The sequence below is a fragment of the Stegostoma tigrinum genome, chromosome 13 (genome assembly GCF_030684315.1).
Source record: "Stegostoma tigrinum isolate sSteTig4 chromosome 13, sSteTig4.hap1, whole genome shotgun sequence".
Taxonomy (NCBI): Eukaryota; Metazoa; Chordata; class Chondrichthyes; order Orectolobiformes; family Stegostomatidae; genus Stegostoma; species Stegostoma tigrinum.
In genome coordinates, this window is record NC_081366.1 from 43,377,072 (window position 1) to 43,389,368 (window position 12,297).

The 12,297-nt window shown below is 38.0% G+C and overlaps 1 protein-coding gene across 1 annotated transcript in view; it reads right to left on the minus strand.

Annotated features, from left to right (window-relative positions):
- The window catches only part of unc5a (unc-5 netrin receptor A), an 860,398-nt gene that overhangs the window by 85,805 nt on the left and 762,296 nt on the right, over window positions 1–12,297 (minus strand). The window contains exons 10-11 of the mRNA XM_048542935.2: window positions 8,100–8,187; window positions 42–210 (exon numbers count right to left, since the gene is read on the minus strand). Coding sequence (XP_048398892.2) covers window positions 42–210; window positions 8,100–8,187 — 257 coding nt within the window. The remainder of the gene's footprint in view (window positions 1–41; window positions 211–8,099; window positions 8,188–12,297) is intronic.

A 12,297-nucleotide genomic window follows, 5' to 3' on the forward strand; every position in this document is an offset into this window, starting at 1 on the left:
ACTGCCTTTTATCTGAAATGTAGAAAATATCTTTCTCTTACCTCCCAGTTTCCTTGAGGCGATTGTTTCTTCAGCCTTATAGACCAGTTCTCCAGATTTCCTTCTGCACAATGTTGAATGCTAAGGATGACTGGCCCAGTGAGCAGGACACCTGGCGGCCCACAGCTTACAACTGGGCTGAGCAGGGTCTGGCATCCTGCTAGAGGTAACCTCAATTATCAAAATGGTAAAAATACATAAGCAATGTAGAATAAATAATGCAGAAAAGATGTAATATTCATTTCTATATGTTCTATTATTTATCTCACAATTTATCTTCAAAGGTATTTTATTGAATTCCATTTAATTCAACTATATAATATGAAGATTGCCATTCTCACAATTGGCTAGAATATTCAGAAAGACTTTATGCCATTTAATTGACAGAATGTTGAGAATATTTTGAGTTAACATTTTTTTCTTATTCTCTAGAGATTAAAAAGTCACTACATCATAATTTTCAGGATTCATAGCTTTTTATTTAAAGATAGGTGTGATATGAAACAAAATTTCTGAAATTCTGAGAGAGAAAGAATTGCTATAGGAACCAAATAAACAATTTTGTTTTCCTTCACAAGCAAGCTTTTTTTTTCTCAGCTTGATTATGTGACCCCCAAATGGATGCCTTATTCATAAAATTTGAGGAAGTACATTCCAACAAATTTCAAATTGAATTTTGCAGGAGGTGCAATAGAATTTCACTTGCATCCATACAACAGATTCCACTCTAAGTTGTGTCAATACAATGCCAATTCTCTCGACAGTTAGAATTTACTTTTCATGTCAGAAATAGAGCCCATGGGGCTCTGCAGTTTCCAGCACCTAGCTGTAACCGAAAGTACAATTCAGATCCGGACCTTACTGAATGATGAGCCATGACTGCACGTATTTGTCATTCAACTGCATACAGTCAGTTCTGATATAACGCGATATTTCTGTTCTTGCGCAATCTCATGTTATAAGAAAATTATGCAATAGCTGTGACATTTAAAGTGAAGGAGACGGAATTGCAGCATAGCCAATGCAGGTAGGGAATGTTCACTTTCTACAAATAGCAATCTATAATTCTTCAATCACATTAATACTAATTTGCATTGAAGAAACAAGTTTTATATCAGAAGTGACTGTATTATAGTTGTTCGAATTCTATTACACAGTACACCTTTTCAAACAAGGTAAATTGTCATCTTGTACCAAACACAACAAAGTCAGTCAGGAGGCAAACTAGGCATAGTACGATGATTTATTGAATAGAACTAAAATAATTGTTGATTTTAGCTTCGCAACTCTGAAAACAACATGGATACAATTTATCAAATAAATATTGTTGGGAATTTGAGTAAAATACATGTGGATGGGAAGGTCGGAAGTGAGAATTTGGTATTTGTGTAATGTTGGGGTGAAAGTAGTGTGTAGTCCATTTAAAAGATGATGTGTTTTTTTTCTCTGCTTAGAGATTCAAAAAGGATGTCTGTGGGCAGCAGCTTGTGTATTTGCAGCTGCACAGAGGACACTCAAATTGAAACATTAGTATCAAAAGGCTGCACAGTTAGCAGGCCAAGCAGCAGTTTTGTTTTGTTATCATGACAACAATTTTTGAGTTTAGCCAATCAACTTGATGTCAATTTCGATGTCAAAAACCAATTAAATTTAAATCTAACGGGACGAATCTATTGAAAGAAATTGATATTATGAGGGGTATAAAAGGAGACAGCAGTTGGAAAATCAGAAGAGTTAGCTGCTATCTGCTAGAGTTAACATCTCTCAGCTTGCAAGAGAAAATCGCTGACCCTCATAGTTTTCTCTATGTTTGACAGAAAGCACCATCTAAATCAAAGGTAACTATGGCACAACTGGTTAATGTTCCTGACAGTGCATTCAATGGAGAAAGCGCTCCTGACAGAACATTCAATGGAGAAGGCACAGAACAGTCAGGAAAACCTGGCTATAATTTCAAGAGACTAAAGTCTATGTTTTGTTTTTATTTTACATAAGAGGGGTTTTTATTTGTTGGAACAGCATACTATTAAAATCTTGCTTTATTCAGGAATAGTTAGTAGTTAGAAGGGGTTTATTTGGTTTGTAAATAGTTTAGATTATTTGTTCACTGTTAGAGTTAGATAAATGAATTGTTACTTGTTGGTTGTGAAGTGAGTGTGAGAGATTTATTTTATTTAACCATGAGAAGTTCCTGAAAGGCAGGCTACACCACTTTTCACACTCCTTTTACAGGCGAGGTACTCTTCTTTGGGTGTTATGGGTTTAGTTCTCAGAGGCGAGTCAACCTCTGCGTTATAACAGGTTTGGGCTCGAGTCAGAATTAAGGTATGAAAGGTCCCAGCAGATTTAAACAGGCTTGGTGACTAATGTTCCAGACATTTTAAAAGAAAATACTTCAATGATAAGTGGAAAATCTGTTTAATTTCTGTTGCTTGTTGTTGGTTTAATCAAAAGTGGGGAAATAGCACTTAACATTGCTAAAGAGGTTCTGGGAGTTGAAGATGCTTCCCAAATTTGCCAAGAAAGTTTAGAAAGTCAGAAAAGGGGAGGCACTAGAATTGGGTTTAACTAGGGGTAAGAAAGAAGATAGTCAAACATTTTGATACATCAGAAAAACAATTAGGTACAGTGGAATTAGAAAAAAAAATGCAAATTAGATAATTAGAGTTATAAGACAAAGTAAGGGAAGGAAGAGCCAGGGAAGAAGAGAAAGAAAGGGAACTGAAACAGTTTGAATGACAGTTACAAGCAGAGAAAAAACAAAGAGAAAGAGAGAGAGAGTTTGAACTTCGGAAGTTGCAAATTAGACAGGGTAGCTGACTGAAAATGATGGAAATAAAGGTAGAAGATAGGCTTTCTGAGGAGGAGGGTGATGATGAGCAAACGCAGCATAGACATAGAAAAACATGTTGAAGCCTTTTTCACTTCCTTTGAGAAACTGGCTAAACAGATGGACTATCCAGAGTCTACATGGGTAATGTTAATTCAGGTCAAGTTGGTAGGCAGGGCTAGTGATGTGTTTGCACTGCTGTCAGAGGTGGTGTGGCGAGAATATTAAGGAGGAAAACAGGCTATTTTGAGTGCCTACAAATTAGCACCAGAAGCATATAGACAATGGTTCAGAAGTGTAAGAACCGAGCTGGGTCAGAATTATTTTGGGTTTGAAAGAAATAAACAAAACAATTTCGATAGATAGATGAGAGCATTAAAGATAGAAAGAATATATGAGAATATTAGTGATGCTATTCTGCTGGGGGAAGTTTAAAAACTCATGTCCAGAGTGATAAGAACTCATATTGAAGAACAGAAAGGTCAAACAGCGAGAAGAGCTGCAGAGATGGGCAGATGAATACTCATTACTGCGTAAATTGAAATCTAGTTCCGACAGCAATTTCATTCCATGTGGATAAAAACTGGGAAAGAGGGTGATCCGTTATTGAAAAACAAAAAGTAGATCGCGCTGGGAACAGTTTACCACATATGGGAAAAGAAACCCAGGAGGGTGGAAATAAAAAGGTGAAAGCCTTCAGGTGGTTTTTACTGTAATAAGGTGGGACACATAAAATTACAGTGCTGTTGGTTCAAGAAAAGCACTGGGATAAAGGGTGTGGTGGAGGAGGCTAAACAATTGTGATTAGTTGAGGTAGAGAAGAAAATCCGAAGTGAAGTCAAGGAGCTGCGGGAGACTGTACGGCCTAGTCAACAGCTGGATTGTAAGATGGCACTTGACCTCTTTGAAGATTTCTCCTGTGTGGGTAAGGTTTACTCAGGTGGAACTGGGGGAGTAGGTAAAAAAAGGTAAAATATTGAGAAATATGGGACCTGGTCAGTCTCCAATAGTAAGAGTGGAAAATATTTGCATTCATTCTGAAATATTGCCCAAGAGAGTTATAATCAATGTAATAAGTGGAGGAGAAATAGTGTTCCCCTCAGTAAGAGAAGGCTAGAAAGTCCAATCAAGACTGGGCAAGTAGTAGAAGAATTGACTATTCCAGCGGTACAGTTTGTTCTTGGAAACAATATAGCTCTATCTCAACTGGGATTGAGGCCCATTGTGTTGGAAAAGCCAAAAGGAAACCAGGGAACTGAGGAGTTAAAAAGAAAATACCCTGGAATTTTTGCAGACTGTGTAGTGGGAAAAAAAAATCCCACATCCATAGGTTAAACCAAGAAAGGCAAACAAAAGAGAAAGATGAAGTTGATCTCCAGTTAGCTGACAGTCCATTTGATGAAATGGTAAAGGAGAAACCTAAGCAGGTAGAGGATAAGGCAAAGTGTGTAGTTCTGGAAGATGAATGGAATTACAATAAAAAGATGAAAAGATAAGGATTTATTATGGTAAAGCCTACTCAAAAGGAATCAGAATGCATTCCAGAATGCATTAAGGATAAAATGGCACAAATGGAGACCTTAGTAGGTTAGTGCATATGAGAAGTTCACCGGATTGTGTTGCCGGTAGCATATAGACATTCCGGGTAAAACATGAATTACCTGCAGGAGGTTATCTAGGAGTGAAGAAGACTCAGGCTAAGATACAGAAGCATTTCTATTGGCCTGGACTACATAAGGATGTGGTTGAATTTTGCTGGAACTGTCATATGTGCCAGTTGGTAGAAAAGCCACAGGCAATAATAAAACAGTGCCTTTGGTGCCAATTCCCACCTTTCTTAGAAAATTCATTCAGGAGATGAGGGTGTTACTGGCTAGGCAGCTTTTATTGCCCATCCTTAATTGCCCAGAGAGAAGTTTAGAGTCAACCATTAGCGAGTTTTGAGAAGATTTGTAGCTCAGTTTGGGGATCTGGATGTGAGTTTGCTCGCTGAGCTGGAAGGTTAGTTTTCAGATGTTTCATCACCATTCTAGGTAACATCATCAGTGAGCCTCCGACGAAGCGCTGGTGTTATGTCCCGCTTTCTATTTATCTGGTTAGGTTTCCTTGGGTTGGTGATGTCATTTCCTGTTCTTTTTCTCAGGGGATGGTAGATTGGCTCCAAGTCAATGTGTTTGTTGATGGAATTCCGGTTGGAATGCCATGCTTCTAGGAATTCTCGTGCGTGTCTCTGTTTGGCTTGTCCGAGGATGGATGTGTTGTCCCAATCAAAGTGGTGTCCTTCCTTATCTGTACGTAAGGATACGAGTGATAGTGGGTCATGTCGTTTTGTGGCTAGTTGATGTTAACCATTATATTGTGGGTCTGGAGTCACATGTAGTCAGACCAGTTAAGGATGGCAGTTTCCTTCCCTAAAGGATATTAGTGAACCAGATGTGTTTTTCCAAAAATTGACAATGGATTCATGGTTGTCATAAGACTGCGAATTCTAGATATTTATTGAATTTAATTTCCACCATCTGCAGTGGGAAGATTCAAACCCAGGTCCCCAGACCCTGGGTCTCTCTGATGAAGGGTCCTGGCCCGAAACACCAGCTTTTGTGCTCCTGAGATGCTGCCTGGACTGCTGTGTTCATCCAGCTTCACACTTTGCTATCACTGGATTAATTGTCCAATGATAATACCACTAGGCCACTGCCTCCCCATAAAAACCTTTACATGTGGGTTATGAGTGATTGCATAGGTCCCCTCTCTACAACTAAAAGTGGGAACCAGTTTTTGCTCACCATAATGGATGTGTCTATCAGGTTTCTGGAGGCATTAAGGAATGTCAAGGCAAAAATGGTTGTGGAGGATTTGCTTGCTTTCTTTACCCATTATGGACTGCTCAAGGAGATTCAGCCAGACCAAGGGTCCAATTTTTCTGTCAAATTAATAAAGGAGGTCATGGATAATTTAGGCATCATGCACTTTAAATCCATTGCATACCATCCTGAATCTCAGGTAGCATTGGAAAGGTGGTATCAGACCCTGGATTATTGACAGGATTACCAAATAATTGGGATTTAGGTATCCCATTTATATAATTTGCTATTAGAGATACTCCAAATGAATCAAATCAATTTCTTCTATTTGAATTCATACATGGATGTGGAGTAAGAAGACCTTTAAAACTAATTAAGGAAAAGTTGATAGATCCAAAGTCATTGATCTACAGTTGGACTATATATCTCAGCTGAGAGAAAGATTAAACAGAGTAGGTGAATTAGCCAGACAACAGTTGAAAGTAGCACTGCGCATAATGATGCAAGAAACAGGCAAGAAATCTAAAATTTGTACATTTGCCTGTGGGTATCATTTCAAAGCAAGGTTTAGTGCTCCCTATCAGATTCAGAAGGACTTAAGTCAGGTGAATTAATGGCAATGATGCCAGAAAGGGAAAACAAAAATTGGTATGTCATGTGAACATGCTGAAATATTACTATGACAGGAAAAAGGAACCAGAGAAACGGGTATTAGTTACTTCCAGTCAGTGTGAGGAATCAATTCCAGGTGATCTGGATTTTGATGTGCCTGAAAATAAATTGAATAATGAGGAAGTCCTTAAAGAATGGGATATGATAATGAGCTATCTATCCCAGGAACAGAGAACTGAATTGGAAGACTTGTTACAGTGCTGAGGACATATGTAGAAATAGAATGGAGAGGACTAGTGCATGAGGTTGACATACAGAATGCTGTTCTGATAAAACAGAACACTTACAGGCTTAATCCTCTCAAAGCAGCACAGGCACAGGAGGAAGTGGAAGCGATGCTCCAAGAAGACATTATAGAGATGAGTCAAAGTGAATGGAGTTCGCCAATCATTTTGGTTTCCAAACCAATGATTGTGTGCTCAATGATTCTGTGTAGGTTATCAGAAGGTCAATGCCATGATCAAATCTGACTCATCCCCAATTCCAAGGCTGGAGTACTGTGTGGAAAAAGTACGTCAAGCCACTTACATTACAAATTTGGATTTACTTCACAGTTACTGACAAGTACTTTTGTCGGAGACAGCAAAAGATGTTTCTGCTTTTGTAACACCAAATGGATTATATAAAATTAAAATAATGCCCTTTGGAATAAAAAATACACCAGCCATTTTTCAAAGGCAATATGAATAGAGTTGTTGCAGGATTAAATAATTGTGGCATCTACACAGATGACTTAGTGATCTTTAGTCATTCATGGAAAGATCTCTTGAAGCATTTGGCAGAGCTCTTTGACAGAATACAGAAGGTAAAGTTGGTCGTAAACTTGGCAAAAATAGAAAACCACCCAAGACTTTGCTGTATCATTACTATTTCCAGGCATCACAAGTCAATTGGCAGTGATGGGAGAGGGCTAGATCAGATAATCTCTAATCGAGTAGTTGCAATTCCTGGATATGATCGTGACAATCAGTATGTTATATAAGTGAAGGATTACCAACCTTCACGAGGGCCCATGTGATCCCATGGAACAGGAGAATTAATTAGAAGCTGTTTAATAAAGTTGAGTATTTTCCTAATTTTAAAGGCTTGGGAAAAGTTCTTTGTGAGAAAAAGGTTGTTCCTGTCCAGGGAAGGATGGAATGGGGACAGTACTATAGATTTCAACAGATATTGGAAGATGCGGAGACATATCTGAAGCCCCACTTGTACATATCTTGCCCATACGAATTCGATGTTTTGCACTGATGAGGTCAACGTTTGGAAGATTAAATTGGAGATTATCATCAAACTTGCAATCAAGCATAGTTGACTACATTGTGACTGATGAAATTTTAGGTCCCCAGGCTATTGGCAAAAATGAATATCATAAGTATGGAGAGATTTTTCCCTTCCAGCAATTGGGAATGGAAGATTGCTTGGAAAATCACAAATATAATTGGCACCTGCAGATCTGTCCAATTTTCTGTTCATTTAAATTAGTAACTTAGATCACTGATTTTCTTCAGGCATTTAACCCCCGAATGATGTCCTGCACAAAATGCTAAGGTTAACATCAGACTGTTTAGTGGTCCGTATTACTGATGTTCTATTTTGGTAGACTACAATATGTACCAGAATGTTAATCAATATGAAATGTATAACTGATCCAACTTCTGAACTTATTATAGAACTGATTAAACATGTAGGATTACTGGTTACATAAGCAGAAACAGAATGAGAATTGTAGCATGATCCAAGTTTAAGCTGTCACATACCTCAAATCTTCTCTTTTGTGAACTGTAAGATATAGTTCATAGATCTTGCCTCGAGGAATAGCTTCTGGTGGAATTAGTAAACTAATCCCTATAAATAAAACAGGAATTTAGAGTTTGCTATTTGGTACTTCATAATCAATTAATATGTATAGAATCAGAGATAATGGGAACTGCAGATGCTGGAGATTCCAAGATAATAAAATGTGAGGCTGGATGAACACAGCAGGCCAAGCAGCATCCCAGGAGCACAAAAGCTGACGTTTCGGGCCTAGACCCTTCATCAGAGAGGGGGATGGGGGGAGGGAACTGGAATAATTCCAGTTCCCTCCCCCCATCCCCCTCTCTGATGAAGGGTCTAGGCCCGAAACGTCAGCTTTTGTGCTCCTGGGATGCTGCTTGGCCTGCTGTGTTCATCCAGCCTCACATTTTATTATCTTAATATGTATAGAATAATGTGTTTATACAATTGTGTTTTCTGATTGGAACAAAAAGAAGTGTTACTATTTTTTACACATTGTAATAAATTATTGCATTTTTTTCTGATCATGATTATTTTCACACAGGTTCCAGTTAAGAATTGTAATGAATTCTGAACAATTCATCTCATTTGAACATCTGCCTCAGATGCAATTTTATTTCCCCTTTAATACTTCATGGACTATCAGTATCACTGGAAACACCAGCATTTGTTGCCCATCCCAAAATGTCCTTGTATCGAGCCTAGACTATTTCAGAGGGCAATTAAGGGTGAACCACATTGTTGGGGATTTGAATTCTCACATGAGCGAAATCAGCTAAAGTCAGCAGCTGTGTTTTTACAACCACCAATGATAGTTTCATGATGATTAGCTTTCAATTCCAGATTTATTAAGCGCATTATAATTGCACCAGCTGGCATGGTGGGATTTGTAGCCTGTACCCAGAGTTTCAGCCCAGGTCTCTGAACCGATTGCCAGTGACATTACCAGTACACTACTGTTTCCCCTGAATGCCTTTGTTTTCCTGTAAATGAAGACATATCTGAAGCCCCACTTACACATATCTTACCCATACTAATTAGATACTTCTCACTGATATGGTCAATGATTGCAAGATTGACTTGCAATCAATCAAGCATAGATGACTACATTGTGACCAAAGAGTTTTTAGATCCCTAGACTATTTGGTAAAGACAAATGCATTAATTATGGAGAGATTTCGCTCTTCCAGCAATTGGGAATGGAAGATTATTTAGAAAATCACAAATGTAAATGGCAGCTGCAGATCTGTCCAATTTTCTGCTCATTAAAATTAGTAGCTTTGATTTTCTTTCAGGCATTCAGCCCCCTGCACAAAATACGAAGGTTAACATCAGATGTATATACTGTAATCATTGATATTCTATTTCTACAATATATATCAGAATGTTAATCAAAGTAAAAGATGTAACAGATCCAACTTCTGGACATAAGACGAAAGCAAACCAAGTAAGGCACTATGAAACACTGGGCAGTGCATACGAAAGGCCAGAAGCTTCTGACAAGACATCTTGAGGAACAGAGGGAACAGGATGGGACACTTAGCTGTACCCCTTTTGTACCCTCAACATATTTCACTGTTCAAAATTTTACATGCTGGCACCAATGTTAACATGTGGAGTGGGTGTGGTTAACTGAGAATGGGCAATGAGCTATTTTGGCACAATGCCATTGTGGGTGCTGACCCAAAACATTGACTTTTCTGCTCCTCTGATGCTGTCTGGCCTGCTATGTTCCTCCAGCTCCACACTAAGTTATCTCTGACTCCAGTATCTGCAGTTCTTACTGTCTCTGAGTAGTTTCAAACTTGCCAGTTCTCTAACTCTGCAATGGATTATTATAAGGTCAAGTTATGTTGAGACCAATTCAGCCTGAGTGAGATTTTTGACATTCTAGAACACATGCTTTGTCCTGTTATTTTTTAAAAAATGATAGCACTGTGTAGATACTTGTGGACTTGTAATCCGAAGGCTCAGACTGATAATTTTGAGACCTGCTCAAATACTACTACAGCTACTCTGTCATTTTGAATGTGAAACGACTGTGTTGTCATTAGGCCAATTTGGTTCATTAATATGATTTAGCTGTAGAAAACATTGTTTTTGCAAAAAAAAATACATGATTCCAGGGCAAGAATACATTTAATTCATGACTGCCCTCTGAAATGGCATTGCATGCTGCTCAGTTGTTGCCGCCATCTTTACAGGGGGAATTAGGGATAGCCAATAAATGTCGGCCTTGCCAGTGACACCCACATCCAATTAAGAAATAAAGCAACAAGCTTCACTTTCTCTGGTGTCCAAATAAACAAAATGATTGTAAATTTATCTGCCCTAGATACCCATGAAATTGGATCTCACTACAAATTCCTGTTCTGGCTGACCACATAATGGTAGCTTTTCTTGTCAGGAATTTCAAGATTAAGAATCTCTTCCAAAAGTGAGCTTCTTTTCCCAGCAACATTTTGTTTTATTATTGAGGTTAATAAATTAATCTTCAGGACGTATGACACAGCAGCAGATCCGGTATCAGCTCTTAGCAAAAGGTTATGCTGAGGCCTTCTAAACACTTGATTTTTACTGGGCATCTCAACATAATCTAAAAATGGATGCGGTAATAAGCAGCCCGCACATCTGTTGTGCATTAGGTTCAGTAAGATCTCTGAATTTACTTCGATTATGAGCTGCTCCGTCAACAAATTTGGAGTCCTTAATAGCACTGCAGATGTTCAGCATCATCTAGAATGGACACAGTTGATATACCTTTATCTTCAGTTGTATTCCATTTTTGGAGTATTGCTATTTTTCTTAGCTGTTTGTTAGGCGCTGCTACTGTCTCTAATTGTTACTGTGAGAGAATTGATGCAACTGAAGCATGTCACAACGTTACTGCGATATATATGATTTAAACTATGGTATTTGTGCTTGTTTCCACAAACAATGTCACACTGCATGTTACTTTCAAAGGAGGTATGTGTCTTTACTCTGGCAACAATGGAAGGAGAATCACAGCAGCAACAAACATAGGTTCATTTTGAAGATGATCAATGAAGCCGTATTTGCACACATTTTTGTATTTGCCTACAGCCAGACTGCTTTATTAAGGACAGCTCTGCCAATTACAGTCAGGTATTTACAGCCTTGATCTTTCATGCAACTGAATTGTTCCAGCAAACAGGGTTTTTAAAAAAAGCCCAATCAACAAACCCGCAGTGCGCACATCAATTCACCAACTTCAATATGGAAAACAGCTGGCAACAGAAGACAGCCCTTCACTTATTATTGTCGGACTGCATCCCTTGAAGGACAGACATTATTGATGGTATGAATTTGACCACACAGGCTAGAGCTCAAATGCCAGAGTTCTATGAGAACTCATTTGCAAGGACTCATTTCTGGTATAATCCAATACTAATATGTGTTCTGTTCTCCCCTCTTAGCCATGTCCTTTCACCTACTTCAATGTAGTCTCTTAGTTTGTCCGATATCTTCTGGAAGTGTGCATAAATAACAAAAATAAACATAGCTTGTCCACAACTTTTTTTGTCACTTCAAAAAAAAATTAGACTGGTCAAGCATGACATAACATTTAAAAATTCATGCTGATTCTTTTAAATCAGTTGAAACATTTCAGCCACTCTATCCTTAGGCTTGAATAATTTCCAGACAACAGTTGTTAAACTAATTGGTCTCTATTCCTAGGTGTCCTTCTGTCACCTTTCTTAAGTAGTGAAGTGACATGCAGATTTTCCAAAGGAACCATTCATGAATCAAGAGAATTTAGGAATATTATGATTAGTAAATGGAACGTCAATACTTCATTGCAAAGTTGAAATGCGATGATTAGCTGTTGAGAACACATCAATTTTTAGTGGATAGGTCAGCTTAACATTTCTTGCTTCCAACTACCATTGTGTTTAAAATTTTAAGAGAACTTATAGTGACTGATTTTATAGATGAAATGAATATAGTCAGAATGGGATATATGATTCTCAAAAGGTGCTCAGTAAGATTCTCACAGCTGATATCACTCAAAAGAAAATCATGTTTGTGAAAATGTAGCCATAAGATGAAAGTTTCTGATATCTTATTATTTGGGAACATATGCTCCAAAACATAAGATAAACAGACTTTAGTTACGTCCTTTTTCTTGAAAAAGCACATTAAAACATTTCCAAGAAA